This window comes from Gigantopelta aegis, chromosome 2 (genome assembly GCF_016097555.1).
Source record: "Gigantopelta aegis isolate Gae_Host chromosome 2, Gae_host_genome, whole genome shotgun sequence".
Lineage (NCBI taxonomy): Eukaryota > Metazoa > Mollusca > Gastropoda > Neomphalida > Peltospiridae > Gigantopelta > Gigantopelta aegis.
The window spans coordinates 46,713,784-46,733,795 of record NC_054700.1 but is presented as its reverse complement, the minus strand read 5'-3'; the positions used below and the strand labels follow the sequence as shown (position 1 = coordinate 46,733,795).

The following is a 20,012-nucleotide window of genomic DNA, read 5'->3' as shown; positions in this document are numbered from 1 at the left end:
AAAACTTCACAGGCAACTGTGGAGTGGATTGGGAGTATAACCACTAGCCTGTCCTGTCACAAATTGAACACTTAATACAAGGAAAAATTGATTTTTTAAATTCTGTTTCTTTGACATTTGAGAACAAATACTGTTTTATTCACTTCCATGACCAATAAAATGATACATTACTTGTACCATTTACTTCATAACAGATCAATCTGGTGACAGCTTTTTGTTGTGGAATGTTAACTGCAGCTTGCTGTCACAAATTTGGATGACTGCAACAGAATATTTTTTATTAATGATAAAGTGATTCCAAAATGAACCTGGTACTAATATTGTAATAATGAGACTGTTACGTTAATTTATTACTTATTAATTTGGGAATTTTTAACATAGAAATTTCTTTTGGGAAGAGATCTACATGTATCTTCGGGCCCACATTTTAATTATATTTTTTGGGTAAAATATATGTAACACTTAATTTGTTCTGAAATATGTAAAGCCTTAATATTCCTTTCCCCCCCCCCCCCCACCCCCACCCCCCTAACTGAGGATAATAACTAAGGGCTGACACAAATTGATACAGCAGTCCTTGAAATTCAGATCATCTTGCAATGTTTAGCAATTTAGTACAGAAATAAAATAACAAAGTAAATACCAGATAATGATGAAAATGCCGTTACAGATCAATTTTTTTATCAGCTTTTTGTGGTGGCTGCTTGCTGTCAAGAATTTGGAAGACTGCAACAGAATATTTTTATGAATGACAGAGTGACCCCAAATTAAACATTGATAGTACTAGTAGTAATGAGACTATTCATATACAGTTAATTGCTCTAGTGATATTTACTTCTGCAAACATTGTGACCTGGAGTTAGATCTGAATCAGTTTTATCAGATAAATGTCATAATTATCACCAGTGGCAATTGATTTGTAATTAATGAAACCTGTCTAGCTTGTAGCTGCTGTCGGTTAGTTGACATGCTTGGCCAAGTGTTAAAGTGTTGTAAACTACACCTAGGCTCAAACTTAACGACGGCAATTGCTGTTGTTGAGACATAAATTGCCGTAGGTAAGAGCATCTCCCATGGCAAAATATATACACCTGGTTATCTGCCAATATTTAACATTTGCACATTTGAAATATGTCTACATACAGCAAAATAACCTTTCAGTCAGGTTTATTTGATTACCGTATCTGTAGTACCCCAAAGCATATGCAGTGCTCTATGTTGCGACCAAAATGGTCACCAATGTGACCAAATGTTAGCATTGCAACTGATTGAATTTACTCTCATCGTCGTCTGACTGGTGACCAACTCCAAAAACATCTAAATATTAAATGATTTGGCATGTGTTCAGAGGCCTAACAGTGAAAACCAATGATATTTGTTGACATTGTGCAGTCAGAACACTTCGTTATTTACGATGTTGTCTGATTAATCATTGTGCAATGTGAATTCTGTATTAATTTTTGGTACTGTTCGGAACTCATCGCTGCTTTTAGTGCCGGCAGTGATTTGGCGAAAACAATCCAGATACTTTGATTGGTGTGTTATTTTAATGCACACAACCATTTGGAATATCTCGATTGATATCGATTTCTAGATCATATATGTAATCAGCCGACTAAAGAAGTTCCGAATACTGCATTGTACTATACACAACCGATTAACTATGGTACATTACTGGTGGTTGCATTCGATTTAAGAACATGAGTACAAAATCAAGTAACGGTTGCTCACTCACCGTTCATACTATCCACATTGTAATCAAATGTACAAAATGGAGACTGATTATTAAACAATGCATTACATAGTGGACATTTCAACAATTATGTAACACTCTATGGTGGACCATGGAATGCGTTACAAACATTATGGGGTGGGGGAAGGGATTTTGTCAAGATTTACTTACCGACAACATCTTTAAAACTGACTTTTTAAAGCATAAACTAAGTACCTACCACCTCCCTCATGTGATCAATTCTGAAATGGAGCGGATAATTTTAACATGCTCATATACCACGAAGGTTTCGAGCATGTCTGTCCCGTGTCCCATTTCTGGATAGCCAGAGACCTGACCCAGGACAGAAATGGTACTAATTTCAAATTCATGACGGAGTAAAAACTAAACAATTTTCATTGTTTCAAATTATTTATTTAATACAGCAGCATAAGTCATGCATAATGCTATGATGGTTACAATGCATGTATAAATGATACAAAAAGATTAGTGTCGCTAGTAACATTTCAAGCTTGACGAGTAAAATTTTAAGCTTGGCGAGTACACATTTGTGGTTCAGTAGCCAAAGAAGAGTACGGTATAAAAACAAGCGTAGAGCACTCATACAGTACATGTAATGTATCAGAGCTCGAAACTCGCCAAAAAATATGGTGGTCCAAAAAATAATAATTGATGTTGGCAAATTGTGGTAAGAGAACCACTAGCAAGATTTTAATGTGGAATACAAATATTAATAGTGGCTCATATGTTATAGCTTTAAAGAAGATCGCCCACATAATATTATTTGGGCGACTAATGCCATTATTTTTTTAATATTTAAGTCGCCCACATGGAACATTGGTCACATTTGGCGACCTGGCCACAGGCCGTTTCAAGGCCTGATAATATATATGTACCAAATGTTGCAGGATTTTATATCATTAATCAGTCATGGACTGGTTTACAACTTGGCACCGCCTTTGAAGCAACCAAGTACACGTCCCGGGGGATGGTATCGGCCTGCAAGGCTGCTGCCAGCTCGGGCAGGGTCTGGGGCTCGCTGTCGGAGGCGTCGGTCCAACTCGTCCCATAGATGCTCAATTAGTCAAATCCGGTGATATCTGCATTAATATTGCATGAATGCTGTGAAGTGTTAACGCAAAAAATACAATCTGAAATTGTCACAGTGAATATAGAGAGAATCTGCATTTCAACATTTCATCATCATATACAATTTATTATTAGACTTTTTTTAACTCATGAATCTAAATGCTGGTGTTTGACACCTCTGGCACGAAATATATTTTTGTAATAAACCATTTACCCATAGTGGCCTGAACAAAATATCCCAAGGAAGATTTACTTGTGTATGTGGTAAAATCAAGACGGACCATATGTTGTGCCTCTGCTAGTTGTACATATAGGTGGTTATGGGTTTGAAATTAGACACTGCCAATAATTTATATCAAATTTTTTTGCCATGGTCCCATGTCTGTTGTGGTTAGGAAAATTAGCACAAGTAAATCTTCCTTGGGATATTTTGTTCAGGCCACTATGGGTAAATGGTTTATTACAAAAATATATATGAAATATATATATATGTGGAATTTTTAGTATAGAAAAATTGGGAATTGTTAATGTTACATTACACTTCTATTACATTACATTACACTTTCTTTTAAAAAGAGAATGCCTGGATAAATTCATGACTGCATTTCATTCACTTAAAGCCTTAACACATTTTAAGTTGCATTTCACTTACTATCATAAATCTAAAAATTATTAAAATATAACTATTAATTTTGAAGATTTGAGGGTACATAATTTTACCCTCCGTACCCTCTAGCAGAAACCCTGAGTGTATCCATTATTAACGTATTGATTTCTTTTTTAATATCTGAAATTTGACTTGTAATCCACCAACTGGAGGGTGTTCATTATCTCTGAAAGTAGGAGATTGAAAAACTTATGTGGCTATATTTACTGGAGGGATTGTAGATTATGATGCATTAGCAGTGCGCCCTTTCCCCCCAAAACCCATCAAAACCCCCCCAATCCCCCCCAATCCCCCCCTCCCAACCCCCCCCCCCCCCCCCCCCCCCCCCCCCCCCCCCCCCCCCCAAAACAACAACAACCCAACAAATTGTGACTACCGACTACAAATGAACTTGCTGAACTGGGGACCGGTAGAGTCATTTAGTTAATTTCTATTACATGTACGTATATACATGTATGTTGGAGTAAAATTTTATTTTGAAATTGGGAATATTTAAATGTTTAAAAAAACAAACCCTGGCCAGTATATATTGAACTACAAGTACATGTACCTGTATACAGAACATTTTGTTTTAAACATTTTGATTGGCGACAATAGACCCTTTCACATTCCACTGCGCATGTGCCCGTTGCGGGGTAACTCAAGGACACAAACCGCGAATTCACACAAGATCTCTCGCAAAAATAGACCTGTGGACAAGTTGGGTGGCATAGACAAAGGGACGCCATGCAATAGGAATGTGAATATGTCCATGATTAATGATTCTAACGTAGGGAACCCGAAAATTCTGTCGACATCCAACAAGACTTATTGAAGACATTTGTGAATTATTGCTTATCACGAAATAAAAAATATTTGATTGTTAACGCCCGACAAACCATCGGTTCGGATTCATACGCAATAAATATCGGATATGGGCTGAAATAATATTAATGTGTGCGCGCATGTATATATGCAGACATTTATTGTATTTAACATGATTTAAATATTTATAAAGCATTATACAGATAAATACATTCAGGATTCTTGTCGGGATTTCTTTTCACCAAGTTATTTAAAATTTTGTTCGGTATTTGGAATAAAATTAAATGATACCCATAAAATTTGAGCTAGGGTATATAAAAAATTAGAATCACGCCAGCAGGGACGATATCTGGAATTGGGGGAGGGGAGGGGGCACAATCTGTGGAGGAGGGACACAGTCTAGTTGGATTGGGGGGGGGGGAGGGGGGGGCAAAAGCCATATTTTAAACCGGGTTCATAAAACTGGGGCTATAGTCTGTCCTCCGACTTCTCGGTTGCTACCGACCTTAGAATGGTCAGAAATGTAACTGTATTGCATATACAGCTATTTAAAATTAAATTCGAAGCAAGATTATTTAACCTAAGAAAGATGTAAGTTTTATTTATAACAGATTAGACTATAGCCGACAGTGTGATAATATAACTCAGGATTGTCTCTTTATTATAAACTCATGAGAGTTTATTATGCACAGTCATAAGGTACTTCGTTGGAATGTTTGAAGCAAACTTATTAAGTACCACGTCAGGACCGTTGGGGTGGGGGGTGGGGAGGGGGGATTCTCCCATGCAGGATTGAGAGTTCCGCTCAAATGAAAAAAAAAAAGAGTCGGATTTTACATATAAAAGTCCTTGTCCCCAAATGACCAGGATAACGTGGCAAGAACGTCTGTCTGAGGTTCCATTTGCTGAAGGTTCGATCCTCCTCAGTGGGCCCGTTTGATTATTTCCCGTCCCAACCAATGACCCATCAAAGGATGTCGTGTATGCTATCCTGTTTGTATGAGAAGTATGCCATGTATCATTTATTATAAATACCTTGGTACGACTAAAAACAAACGGTTTCTTGTCGTGGCTCTGTGACCAGACCATTTTACATGCATACCACAACTTAATGCAACTTGTTAAAGTATATCGCAACAAAAGATCGTGTATTATTCTCGAGTGTAACCGACATCATCTCATTGTTTGGCAAGGGGTTGTGTGTGTAAATAAACCTGGGGGACACACACACACACACACCCACACCACACACACACACACCCACACACACACACACACACACACACACACACACACCGGCACTCGTGTTTCATGAGTTCCGTTTACATTAAATTTTGACACCCCCCAGCTAATGCTGGCTATGGGCCTGAAGTTATATACAATATTCATAAGTTAGACCAAACATCAAATTAGGATCAAATCGGGTTGCATGGGTCTACCACTCTGGAAAAGTTGCTGAACTTATGTATAATCATGTACATTATAAAAACGTGTGATACTTGCATACCATATCAATATACTTCTCCCCATGCTTGTAAATGTGTATCAAAGTACTAATGGTATCACTAACGATCTTGACCAATGTTCTCAGGTACAAAATACAAAATATTACCAAACACTATTGTACATACAGATATATGTTTACTTCAAACTGATCTTCATGTAAAGAAGAAGATGTCATCTTCTAAATTCTTCAAAACAAACAACGCAAACAGCATGTCAACTTTTACTCCTTTGAATCGCATTTACTCAGTTTCTGGCGCCATGTAGGTTTTAAAACTTTGTAAATATCAGATATTATTTCAAGTGAAGTTGTATGTATCTGATATAAATAGATAGTGAAAATAAAATAAAATAAAATAATAAATAAAATAACGTTAAGTAAGTAAGTAAGTAAGTAAGTAAATATTTTGTGGATAGACATGTAACATTGATTAGTAGTCTTTTTTTAATGAAACGATAAGGGGAAAATAGAGCTGTGATAAAGGTCTATGTGAGTTAGGGGTTTTGTTGGGTTTTTTAGGGGGAAAGGGAGGCATATTTTATTAAATTTTAAATACTGATACATGCGGAAAATTAAACATCACTGGAAATCTTTGTAAATATTTAACTATAATTCTAATTTATTAAAAGTAGCAAACACATTCCACTAAAGTTAATTTTATTGTATGAATCTTTTAATCTTGCGTTGGTACCCTTGACAGGCGGCTCCCGGCGACTTCATCTAAGAATGTTTCACTGCTTTTGGTCTTAAACCATTCCAATGTAAACTTTAGTAGACCGTTTTTTTGCAGCCATTTTAACATCTTATACAAAATATGTACGTTAGTCGCTAGAGATTCACAGCTCCTACGAAGCTACTCACGACGCTCATGACAACTGTCGATCATGCCCCCCAATTTGTATATAGCCTCGATACCGTCCAATTCGGCAAGGGACGGTACTCTTCGAGCACATGCGCAATGGGAATGTGAAAGAGGTCTATTGTATAACTACAGCGCCATCAATAGTTTAAGAAGTAGCAGGCTACAACAGTGATGATAGCAGGGGGCAAAGCGGGGGGTCTGGGGGCCCTTCCCAAAAAACATTTGAAAAATCAAATTTCGATGTGAACTAATCGCGTTTCAAGACAAATAAACAACTACTTTGGCACCTTGTTTGGATCCCTTTTGTAGGAGACTTTATTAAAGAAGAGAAAGCACTTTTTTTTTACCATCAACGAAAAGTAGGTGGCGGCAAAAGCTGTTTCAGGCGGCGATTTGCCGCTGGAGACCGGGTACTTTTGAGGACTCTGTAACTATCTCTGAAACTTGCTTATTGTGTATCGTGAGGTGATACAAAACAAAACGTTCTCAGGCCTTGTGCTTATAAAACTTTTAGAGTATAAACTTAAAGAATCTAACAGAGTTTGAGACTCTTAACGTCTTGACAACACCATATAAATTACATGCATGTGACGTCATTAGAGATTGAGTCTGGACTCTAAAAGTTTAATAAGCATGGGTGTTGGTATGTAGCTTCTTGTATCATCATGAGAAATGATTTCCAAAACTCGGAGTGAAAGAAAAAGGTCTTCTTTGTTTATTGATAGGATGATGACGATGTCCGAGGACACACCAAAGATCCGTTAATGTCCAGAGAAGAAATGGCTGCAGCAGATGCAGCTATTGCTGATCCGACAGACAAGGCTGCACAAAAGTCAAAAGGTGCACCCAAGTTTGGCTGGATTAAAGGCGTCTTGGTGAGATTCTACTTTCATTCATCAATTCTGGTTGTCCTGGGTTTAATTTTTTTTAAAGTGAATCTTAGAATTCAATTTCTGTAATATTCCTATAAATGAGCCTCTAACATCAGTTGAAAACAAACTCCCAAAATGTGTTTTGAGTCCAACATCCATTTTTCAAATATTTTACCTGTATATAAGAAATTATAGGGCTGAATTTACAAAACCTGTTTATATGTCTTACACACATGTAACTACATACATTTACAATGTTTAAGTTAACACCTGCATTTAAGAAGAAAAAATTAGATAGTAATTGTATTTTTTTATTACCACTAAATTGTGAATTAATCAGTCAATTACATAAAATTAAAAAACGAAACAAAAAGTCCATGAACAAAATTGGTTTCTCGTAGATTCCTTTGATGCTATGTTCTATGCCATCAAGTTGAAAGTATACAGAAATAATGCAATAAGATCAACCGCACCGAAATGTAAGTTTTGCAAATGTTTTTTTTCTTTCTTTCAGATACGCTGTTTGTTGAATATCTGGGGGGTGATGTTGTTTATTCGACTGTCGTGGGTCGTGGGACAGGCTGGTCTTGGTTTGAGTATTCTGATCATCTTGTTGTCTGCTGTGGTGACCACACTCACAGCGCTGTCCATGTCGGCCATATGTACAAACGGAGAGGTCAAGGGAGGTAAGCTTGTAACTACATTCACAGCACTGTCCATGTTGGCCATATGTACAAACGGAGAGGTCAAGCGAGGTAAGTGTTTAAAAACATTGACACTGCTGTCCATGTCGGCCATATGTACAAATGGAGAGGTCAAGAGAGGTAAGTGTTTAAAACCATTCACACTACTGTCCATGTCGGTCATATGTACAAACGGAGAGGTCAAGGGAGGTAAGTTTGTGACCACATTCACAGCACTGTCCATGTCGGCCATATGTACAAACGGAGAGATCAAGGGAGGTAAGTGTTTAAAAACATTCACACTGCTGTCCATGTCAGTCATATGTACAAACGGAGAGGTCAAGAGAGGTAAGTGTTTAAAAACATTCACACCGCTGTCCATATCAGTCATATGTACAAACGGAGAGGTCAAAAGAGGTAAGTGTTTAAAAACATTCACACTACTGTCCATGTCGGTCATATGTACAAACGGAGAGGTCAAGGGAGGTAAGTTTGTGACCACATTGACAGCACTGACCATGTCAGTCATATGTACAAACGGAGAGGTCAAGAGAGGTAAGTGTTTAAAAACATTCACACTGCTGTCCATATCAGTCATATGTACAAACAGAGAGGTCAAGGGAGGTAAGTGTTTAAAAACATTCACACTGCTGTCCATGTCAGCCATATGTACAAACGGAGAGGTCAAGGGAGATAAGCTTGTAACCACATTCAAAACTTATTTTTTGGATGTACAAATGGAGAGGTCAAGGGAGGTAAGTCTGTAACCACATTCACAACGCTATGTCAGCCATGTATACAAATAGAGAGGTCAAGGGAGGTAAGTCTGCTTTAACATCGCTGTCCATGTCGGCCATATGTATAAACAGAGGTCAAGGGAGGTAAGTCTGTAACCGCTTTCACATTGCTGTCCATGTCAGCCATACATATATAAACAGAGGTCAAGGGAGGTAAGTTTAACCACAGTCATATTCAGGGTTCGTACACGCCTGGAAAACCCTTGAAAATAAACTAATGTATTCCAGTGCTTGAATACCCTTGAAAATCATCTTGCGGTCTGGAAAACCCTTGAAAATTATAATTTGATGTCAAATAAAATATAAATTCCTAAAACGGAGGCTTTATTTACTTTATTTAACATGCAATTAAATTATTTGTTTCATTTCCGTGGCACAATCAAATGCCAATCGTCCGGCCAATCGATGTTTACCCGCTCAGTTGACGTGTGAATGTTTGTTTGTTTTTTTCTCGCGATGTGAGAATCACGCGGCCACGAGATCCAAGCGACAGCGTTGACATATTGGAAAAGAAAGTTTGTCACTTTTTGCCACTGGGTATTTAGCAAGTTCAGGGAGTGTGTCAAGTTAATGAATCTATTGTAAACCCACAAAGATGGTTGGCACTTGCTTGTTTAACGACCTGTGGAAACTCTGTACGGTCCTGGAATTTTGGTAAAGTTGACCTGGAAAGTGCTTGAAAAACCCTTGAATTTTGACTTCCTTTAAGTGTATGAACCCTGCATATTGTTCCCTGTCATCTGACTGATGCAGTAAAAACAAATTTGTCATAATAACAGCTTGGTTCTGATAAAATGATTACATCTTTGCCAAAGATCAGTTTCTTGTAAATTTTAATTGCCACAGCAGAATTTCACTCACATCTCGCTCGGCAAGTGCTTCAGTTGGGTCACTTGCAGTATTGCACCCTGTATTACAATTTTTGTTGTCGGAACCACCATGTTTTATGTTATGTACAGTGGATAGGTTAATAAACATTTGACACAAGTGTAATAAAATTATTAAATCAACAAAAGAAAACACACAAACTAAGAAACAGACAACATTTGAATCATCATGGCCGATAACAACCAAGAAAAGTAATCCAAATGAAATTGTCAAAAAAAACCCTTGACCTTTAAATACTAAAGTCCAATGACTCACATTCAGTGTCACAGACTCTTAACTCTGTTAATAGAAAGTTTTTTGTGACTGTTTATTTTACATCAAATAAAGGTTCCAATCCAGCCAACTAACTGTTTTTTTTACAACAAACAAAGGTTCCAATCCAGCCAACTGACTGTTGTTTTTACAACATAAAAGTATGGCGAACACTAAAATCCGAATCGGGTGTCGTGAATGTCAATTATATTAGCTAGACCATAATGTCACGCATGGTATTGTTCCATTTTGACGAAATTGGTCTAAGCAACCCATAAATGAATTAAAATCCACTGTCATTGACACTGTCGACTAGTTCTAATGGCGAAAACATGCTTACATTTGCACGTAAATTAGGGCGAAAGCGAAAGGTCTGCTAAGTGCCCATAACTTGCTTTTTCACAAAGCGCTTCATGTGCACGCTTTGCACGTGTATTCCATGTTCCCAATGCTGAATTTCCGTATAATTGGAGCTTGCGTTCGTGTACGGTGCACACCAAATTCGACAATGGTACGACGTCAACTGACTATCGAAGATCGAGGAAGGGCTATTGCTTGGTTTCAGGATGGCAATACGCAAAGAAATGTTGCTCTGGGACTTGGTGTCAGTCAGAATGTCGTTGGCTGACTGTGGCAACGGTACCAAGCAACGAATTCTGTTCGAAATCGTCCACGTTCGGGAAGACCCCGAAGCAATACAAATAGAGAGGACCGCTACATCACCAATATGGCTGTACGTCAACGCACAACCACTGCATGCCGATTATGTGACAATCTGCAGACTGCGACTGGAACTCAAGTGTCTGATCAAACCATACGCAATCGTCTGAGAGCCAATAATCTACGCTGCCGTCGCCAGGCTGTTCGACCACCACTCCTACTACGTCACAGAACGGCCAGATGTCACTGGTGCACACTTCATCTGCGATGGCAACGTGTTCAGTGGGGTCGAGTGATCACTGATGAGTCCAGGTTTAGTCTCCAGTTCAACGACGGTCGGGTTCCTACAGACGTCCTGGGGAGCGCTTCGCTGACGTTAACGTTAGACAACGTCACCGGTTCGGTGGTGGCAGCGTCATGGTGTGGGGCGGCATCTCTATCCACCACAGGACCCCCCTCTATGTGGTGGATGGCAATCTGAATGGAATCCGCTATCTGAATGAGATTATCCGGCCGTTGGTTCTCCCAGGCCTTCAGCAGATTGGCGGCGGGGCAGGGTGGTAACGGACTTTCTCAGACAACAAGATATCGCCAGGATGGATTGGCCAGCATATTCGCCTGACTTGGCCCCAATAGAGAACGCCTGGGACGAATTAGGCAGGAGAGTTCGGGATAACCATGCCCCTCCGGCTAACCTTCATGATCTGGGTCAACTTCTTATGGCAGAGTGGCAGGCCATTCCCCAAGAGTTCTTCAGACGTCTGATCAACAGCATGAGGCAGCGATGTGTCGAGTGTATTCGCGCCAGGGGTGGATTCACACACTATTAAACGAATGTTCTAATGTGTAAAATCCATGTTTGACAACCTTCAACTTTGACAGCATGTCATGTGACTTTCTTGTATACAGTGACATTTATTTGTGTTTTTTTGTAAATATGGAACAATAAATTAAATTTTTGGTGTAGTTTACATCATCAATCTAATACACTCTGAAACTTATTTGGTTATAAATGTTTGACCCTTAAATTCTTTTGAGTAGTATATATACATGTGTGTATGTATATGTGTATATATATATATATATATATATATATATATATATATATATATATATATATATATATATATATATATATATATATACACACACACACATATACACACGTGTGTATGTATATTTATATGTATATGTATATGTATATATATATATATATATATATATATATATATATATATATATATATATATATATATATATATATATATATATATATATATATATATATAATTATATATATACAATTATATATATACATACATATACATATACATATACATATATATATATATACACATGTATATATATATATATATATATATATATATATATTACATATACATGTAGATAAATATTTTAATTTTTTTAATCGACATAATAATCATGGGAAACGAAATTTCGGTTCCGTGGTTTTGCTGACACACTACCGGTAACGATCGTTACTGTGAAATCTGATGGTCTGCATAGAGAATCGAGATAAAATACTGAATAAAATGTTCTCTTTTGGTCATTTCATATCGGCATTTGTCGCTGCCAGTGACGGGTGTTTCTTGGTCATTTTAATAGAAAGGGCTGGATTTAGCTCAATCGGTTGAGTGCTCGCCTGAGGTGTTTGTGTCGTTCCAACCAGGGCACCACAACTGGTCAAAGACCATAGTACATGTATGTGCTTTTCTGTCTGGGAAAGTGCATATAAAAGATCCCTACATTAAGAAAAATGTAGCGGGTTTCCTCTTATGAATTTCACCCCTCTTGTATCACCATAACGTTTATTCCATCCCTCTTGCAACACCACAAAGAGGACTGCCACTCCCAGACTAGTTTACTAAAGCACGTGCAGTTCTACATTTAGTCTGTTTCTACTGCAGTATATTTTACCTTGTAATGAAAATGAGATTTAATATGTTTAATTTAATGGTACTTTGTAAAGAAACATGTTTATATATACTGGATTTCTTTTTCTTTTTCTTTTTTTGTTTGAATTGGCATGGGTTTTAAAACTTAACAACATGTTTTTATATCAATTTTTACTTAAACGTCAATTCATCAGGGTGTTTTTTAACATCAATGGTTATTATTCAACAAAAAACATTATAGCTTTAATTTTAACAGTGCAGTTACATTTCAGTGTGATAATTGGAGAGCTAGTTGAATTTGAGAAGGCCATTAAGATTTTTCTTCAACTGACCCTGCTGGCGACCTTGGTTTTCATGTTAATTTTCAACCCTGCTTATGCATCCTGGCAATTTTAGAAAGTGCTTGACTTTCATGGTTTTAAAATCCCAACTTGGAATATGTCCTGGAAAAACAAACTGTATTTATGTTGTCCTGGAAAAGTGCTTGAATTTCACTAAAAATAGAAACAACTAATAATAATAATAATAATTTAATATTTAAACGTTAAATGCAAATATTTTTTAAATTGTAAGATTATAATTTATTTTATTTACCTTTAAAGGTAGAGTAAACTCAAACAAGAGATTTATGTGTTGGAAAGATGTATACCCAGACCACCAATACATACTGACACTTTAACAAATGAAAAACGCGTAATTTTAAAGTTAATAAAAAACCATGATTATTCCTGCTAACTGGGGGCAGCCATTTTGTTTCATTTTTGTGACGTCCGGTGGTATACAATGTAGCTTGGGGCGAAGTGACGTCAGCTCCGTCCATCTGCTCTATGCACAGTGTAAACAAACGCTCTAATTTACGACACGGCTCTTCGCTTTCATCAACCTGACTTGTAAAACAACATAAATGACTTGATAGTATAATAAACTATTTAACTAAATATATTTCAATTTGCATCAATAGAACGAAATGGAGTTATAGTATTTTTCTTTTTTTTTAAATCCAAAGAAAAAAATGCATATTATTAGGCCTATTGGTATGCTACATTCGAGCAAAAACGACCACTCACGATACCCAAGTGATAATTTTCTTTTCTTTTGGACTATGTAATTGGTCAGTTTGTGATTTTAGATGGGGAAAGTCTACTTAATCAAGGGTTTTACAGAATTACTTACAGTAATAAAATGATAATGTTCACTACGATTAGAGGGGTGTCCATACGGTTAACACACAATACCCTGTGATCTTAATAAAAGAGGCACGTCTTTTTAGTGTGTCTAGACACAGTGTCTGGGGACTGTCTAAATATACACCTGCCAATCAGGAACCATAGGTACAGGCCACGTATTTCAGTACGTGGGTTAACTTATGTACAATTTATGTACAGTTATTTCAACACTTTGACAATGGTGGTTTATTTTGTATTAAACATAATATATAATTGTTGCTGGCTTACTGGGATGACTATTATTACAGAATATTGCAATGCATCCGCAAAAATCAGGTATGTTTTGTTTCTTCAGTTCAAAGACTAATTCCTGACGTGACACGTTTAGGTATTATGTAACCACCAACTCGCCAGTGGGCGTATTCACTGGGATGATACAAAATGGCTGCGCCCGTTATGTATAATAGTTTTATTAATTAACTATACGATTATACTTGTTGATATTAAGCAATAATGTGCATTATATATTGTTGAATATGCATACCAGGTCAACTGCCTTGAGTGTCCCTTCCTTTAACACTTGGTCAAAATAAATTTGATATATTAACACACAGAAATGAAACATCCCGTATACATTCATGACCAGTGATGGGAACACATGTTCTGTAGTAAACACATTCACTACATATTTTGTGTTCTGGAAAAATACCAAAATATTCTAAAATTGTAGTATGGTCATAAGATCCAGGTCAATGTCGCTATCATTCTTGACAAGCTTTCAAAAGTATGCATTTTAGGAGCAGGTTCGTTAGTAGTGGGGAAAACCCCCCCCCCCCCCCAAAAAAAAAAACCCCAACAGTTTAGCAAAAACAAATTTACGATATATACAATTGTAAGGAATGGTTGTACATAAACATGTATGGTGTGACATGGAACTTGTAAAGATGGGCAGGCATAAGAGAAACATTTGACAGGCGCATGTGCAGGAAATTGTGTTTGGGGGTTGGGGCAGAAGGGCAGAGTAGACTGGCTAAAAACATTTTTAGGCGTGTCGCAGGGTTAGCTCTGGGTCGGCATAAAACTTCGCCATACTATCTACAACAACTTCAAAAATAACAGAAACCCCTCCCCCCCCCCACATGTACCAATTTTAAAACGTTAAATACAATGTAGTTTCTGCCGGTAACCAGTTTTGAAATTGATTAACACCGTGTCAAAACAGTTGGCATGATAAACACAGGTACCATATGTGATGTGTCATTTATCTACAGACTTTGCCAGTATCTTGTTGTTAATCATCCAGAAAACAGAAAATTTTCCCTGTGAACAAAATCAATATTTCCTTATTGGCATTGATTCCATTGGCTTTGTATGTCTTCGGTTTGTCTGGCCTTGTCTAGTAGCCCTGCAAAGCTGCTGACATCCTGCTACTGTGTGCTAGATCCTGCAATTCAATGCCCCTTTGATTTATCGGATTATTTGACCCCATCATGGCACTTGACTGATTTTTCTGTTTCCTCTGTGTAATCAAGCCTCCATTTCCTGGGCTGCATTCCTGTAGGTAAATTAGCAAATCTCTGAGGTGAATTAGGAAATTTCTTCGGTTAACTAGCAAGTCTTCTTGCTACATGTGTGAGGTGTACATGTACTGTATGTAGGTGTTATGTTACTATTCCCCAATCATATGTGGCTTGTACATTTGATGAAGATACAGTTATATGGTCACATGTGCGGTCAACACTATTAGGCCAAATGAAAAAATATGTGTGATTCTGGTAACATGGTACATGTAGGTAGGCTATAACTTGGGGGGGGGGGGGGGGGGGGGTGGGGGGGGGGGGGGGGGGGGGGGGAGGGGATTAGTTCCTAAAATTTATTCTTGGCAAAGAGCAATAAAGTCCTCTAACTTTTGAAGATCAGTAAGTGGGGAAAAAATGTTTACGGCCTGTGAATTTTTTTTAGGGTCGGTCGTATAACTGGAATCACAAGTATGTTTTTTATTTGCCAAATTGGCCTTATAAGGATTGATCACAATCACCCAGGCATTTTTTTTGGTCCTCTTTTCTCATTCCAGCCAGAGCACCACAACTGAAGTATCAAAGGCCATGGTATGTGCTGTCCTGCCTCTGGGATGGTGCATATAAAATATCCCTTTCTACTAATGGAAAAATTTGGGTTTCCTCTCTAAGATTATACATATGTATGTCAAAATTACCAAATGTTTGACATTCAATAGCCAATGATTAATAAATCAATGTGCTCTAGTGGTGTCACTAAACAAAACAAACTTTTTTTGTCCTCTATCGCTTGGAACATAAACAAGCTATTGTTGGGAATTGGTAGGAATTTCGAGCATCAGTTATAATCCGTTAGCAGCAACAGATCAACTTTTGATTACCCAACACAATCGGCTGGAATATATGTAAACTTATAACAAAAAAAGTTAAGTCATTAGGCCTATACACCTACTGTAATATTCTCCAGGATAAACCCCACAGTTGTAAATTAATTTTACTTGTAATATTATATTCAGTATCTGTTTGGATTTTTGAAAACAAACCAAAAACCCAGGACATTTTCACACAATTATTGTTTACAGTGTAAGATTTAACAACCCATTATTGTACTAAAATAACTTTAGCGTCGTATCGAGTTGGTGTTACAGTGAGGGTGCCTTGGGCGTTGCAGTTACTTTGCTAATTGGCCATGGATTCTGTAATTACTCAAGAACTGTTTTACAAGAAGGGTGAGAAGAAGATCACTCCATAACTTTAGCTTTAAATACAAAAACACAGTGACAGATATTGTTGATACTTTTAATTATTTAGGTATTATGTGTAGTTATACTGGTAATTTTAAGACAATATGTCAAGTTTTTGCGGAACAGACTGATTACAGCTGTGGCAAATAAACAGTTTGATAGATTGATTATTACTCGTAGCACAAAGCAAATGCACGTAACTATGTACAGCCATGGTACACTGGCATTTAGTTTTTACCAGTCCTCTGGTTAATTACAGCACAAAGTTTCAGCTTCAGACTGGACTGTTGGTGATAAGTTTAAAAAAAAATATTTTGTTTAATGAAACTACTAGAGCACCTTGGTTTCTTAATCAGCTATTGGATGTCAAACATTTAGTAATATTTTTACATGTAGAGGAAACTTGCCACATTTTCCCATTAGCAGCAAGGGATCTTTTATATATACACTTTCATACAGACAGGACATCACATACCAAGGCCTTTGATATACCAGTTGTGGTGCACTGGCTTGGATGGAGAAAAACCCAGTCAGAGAATGAGACTGTTGGTGATAATATTGAGGGGATTATAACGGCGAAATAATTTCTGTTTATAATGTGTTTGGTGGATGGAAGATAGCAAGGGTGGCAGTAAATTATGCAGAAATACAAACACTACTTGGAAGGAAGTTGGCTGTAAGTAGGGTTGGCATTACTAGGCTCAAAACAGGAAGGAAAATAAAGCTTGCTGTTAAGTGGAAAAAAATATAGCAGGTCAAAAGAAGTATGTCCTGGTAAGAAAAAATATGGCCTGCTGGAAATGACACAGCACAGAGTGAATTGACGGTTTGGGACAGTGTGTGGAGAATTAGATATCTTGAGATATATTTGAGAGCATTATACAATTAAAATATAACAGAATCACGCCTACTCTTTGCTTTTCGCCAGCTGCTATTTCAAAATCTGCATTAAGCCAGGTTGCATTAATTACAATGTATATACATCATCTACATTTGTAAAAAGAATTATGAAGTAATATTATTTATGGTACCTAGTCGATTATGTATTACAAATCAGTTATCACATTTTACCTCCTAATGTTTCTTAATACATGATACAAAATTATTGAGAGGTAAATTCCAGTCTGAGTAAGAGTTACCACAAACATTATGACAACCACAAACACGTTGAATGTAATAGACTGTGTGTGTATATCTATTTGTGCGTGTTTGTCTGTCTGTCTGTTTGTCTGTCTGTCTATATATATATATATATATATATATATATACACACCCATACAGAAATTGATAATCCTAATATGTAATTTCAATGATGAAAAAGGCTCCATTGGAGAAGGACAATTGTGGCTACAAAGTCGTGAACGATCCTTTAAAGAACAGACTGTAAATCAGCACCTGAATATCTGAGAGTTAGAGTGGAAAAGCTAATTTCGTGGTACGATATACAATGGAACCCCAGATAGGTGCACCCAGCCGTACAGGTAGTTAACAAGGTGTGTTGTCAGTAACACCGACTGTACACGTACCTCAATAAGGTGATACAAACCACAGATTAAGCTAATAATAAAAGAGAGCAGAGAATCCTGGGTTTGGCAGGTCATTGTTACATTTCCAGCTGTGTTTTATTAGTATACAGTGAAACCCCCTCTAAACCAGACACCCGTGGAACCAAGAAAAATGTCCAGTTTTAAGAGGGATCTGATTTAGAGAGGTTGTGTTCTGTACTGATTTTTAAATAAAAAGGGACTCTGTAAAATGTCCGGTTTTAAGGGGGAATTCTGATTTACAGAGGGTCTGGTTTTGAGAGGGGTTCACTGTACCTCCATAGGCTGACACAAACCTGCCGATTAAGCTAATAATAAAAGAGAACAGAATCATGTGTTTGGCAGGTCATTGTTGTATTTCCAACTGTATTTATTAGTATATTTGGTAACAGCAGCTGCTGTTGTGATCCAAAATACATTGCAAGGAAAAGTATAAAGGTTCCTATACAATGTACATGTAGGTGCTGGACAGTGAATACGACAGTGAATACCTCTCCAACCCACCCCTTTCCTGTCCTGAACAGGACAGGAGTGTGCTATACAACAGCTTGTTCTGAATGTGCACGTTAAACATTCTGACCTGACCTGACTTTAACACTTGGATGTACTGGGTTCATCTTTCGGTACTGGCTCCCACCCAGATAGATTTTAACAATTCAGTGTGTAGATGTAAGGCCACTATACACCGACTTCTCTCTCACCAATCATTAACAACTAACCACACCACTAACCCACCACTGCCCCATGACAGACAGTCCAGATAGCGGAGGCGTGTGCCCAGGACAGCATGCTTGAACATTTATTGGATATAAACACGAAAATAACAATTAATGAATACATACATACACACATCATGACATTGTATAAATGGTCAGGGGCCTCATTCACAAAGCTCTCTTAGGCTCTGCTAGACAACAAAGCATCCTCTTTGCAAGTCTTTTAGCATTGCACTATGATATCGCAAAGTTCCGAGAGTTTAGTGAATTAGGCCCCTGATCTACAGTGATGCTCATTTTTCACATAGGATTGAATTGTACTTTTAACTTTGGTCAGATTAGAATGATTCATATTTAAGTTGACACTAACAGCTGCTAAATAAGTAAAAATCCATTAACAATGCCGATCATATAAATTGCGAAGCTTAACATGTCTGGTTTAGCCTACAGGAACTGAGTAATTTGCAGGTACTGAGTAACATGTCAGGTTTAGCCTACAGGAACTGAGTAATTTGCAGGTACTGAGTAACATGTCTGGTTTAGCCTACAGGAACTGAGTAATTTGCAGGTACTGAGTAACATGTCTGGTTTAGCCTACAGGAACTGAGTAATTTGCAGGTAATGAGTAATATGGCCCTGGTTTACACTGTATTGAATACGTTGAAAACCATGTTAAAAAAACAGGAAAGCCTCCTTTTGTTTAGTTTTTTTAAATGTGTGTGGGTCGGAGGTTTTTATATTTTTAAGCAAAGTGGAATATGTTGTACAAGGCAAGAAGAAAGACCTCTAATATATTTCATATTGGAAAATAGTTTTGAGATATTTCAGGGACAATGCTATTTTCTACAATACTCACGGTTCTTGAAGAGTGATGTTTGTCATAGCAGTGGGTCACAACTTCGAAATACATGGTTAAAAATGGTGTGTGTCTGTCTGTCTGTGTCTGTGTCTGTGTTTGTGTGGTGTGTGGTGTGGTGTGGTGTGTGTCTGTCTGTGTCTGTGTGGTGTGGTGTGGTGTGGTGTGGTGTGGTGTGGTGTGGTGTGGTGTCTGTCTGTGTCTGTGTCTGTGTGGTGTGGTCTGTCTGGTCTGGTGTGGTGT

General features: G+C 37.5%; 1 protein-coding gene across 1 annotated transcript in view; it reads left to right on the top strand.

The window, feature by feature from the left end:
• LOC121386365 (solute carrier family 12 member 2-like) overlaps positions 1-20,012 on the top strand; it is a 66,457-nt gene that overhangs the window by 10,828 nt on the left and 35,617 nt on the right. The window contains 2 exon segments of the mRNA XM_041517252.1: positions 7,384-7,533; positions 8,045-8,216. Of these exon segments, the coding sequence (XP_041373186.1) occupies positions 7,384-7,533; positions 8,045-8,216 (322 nt within the window).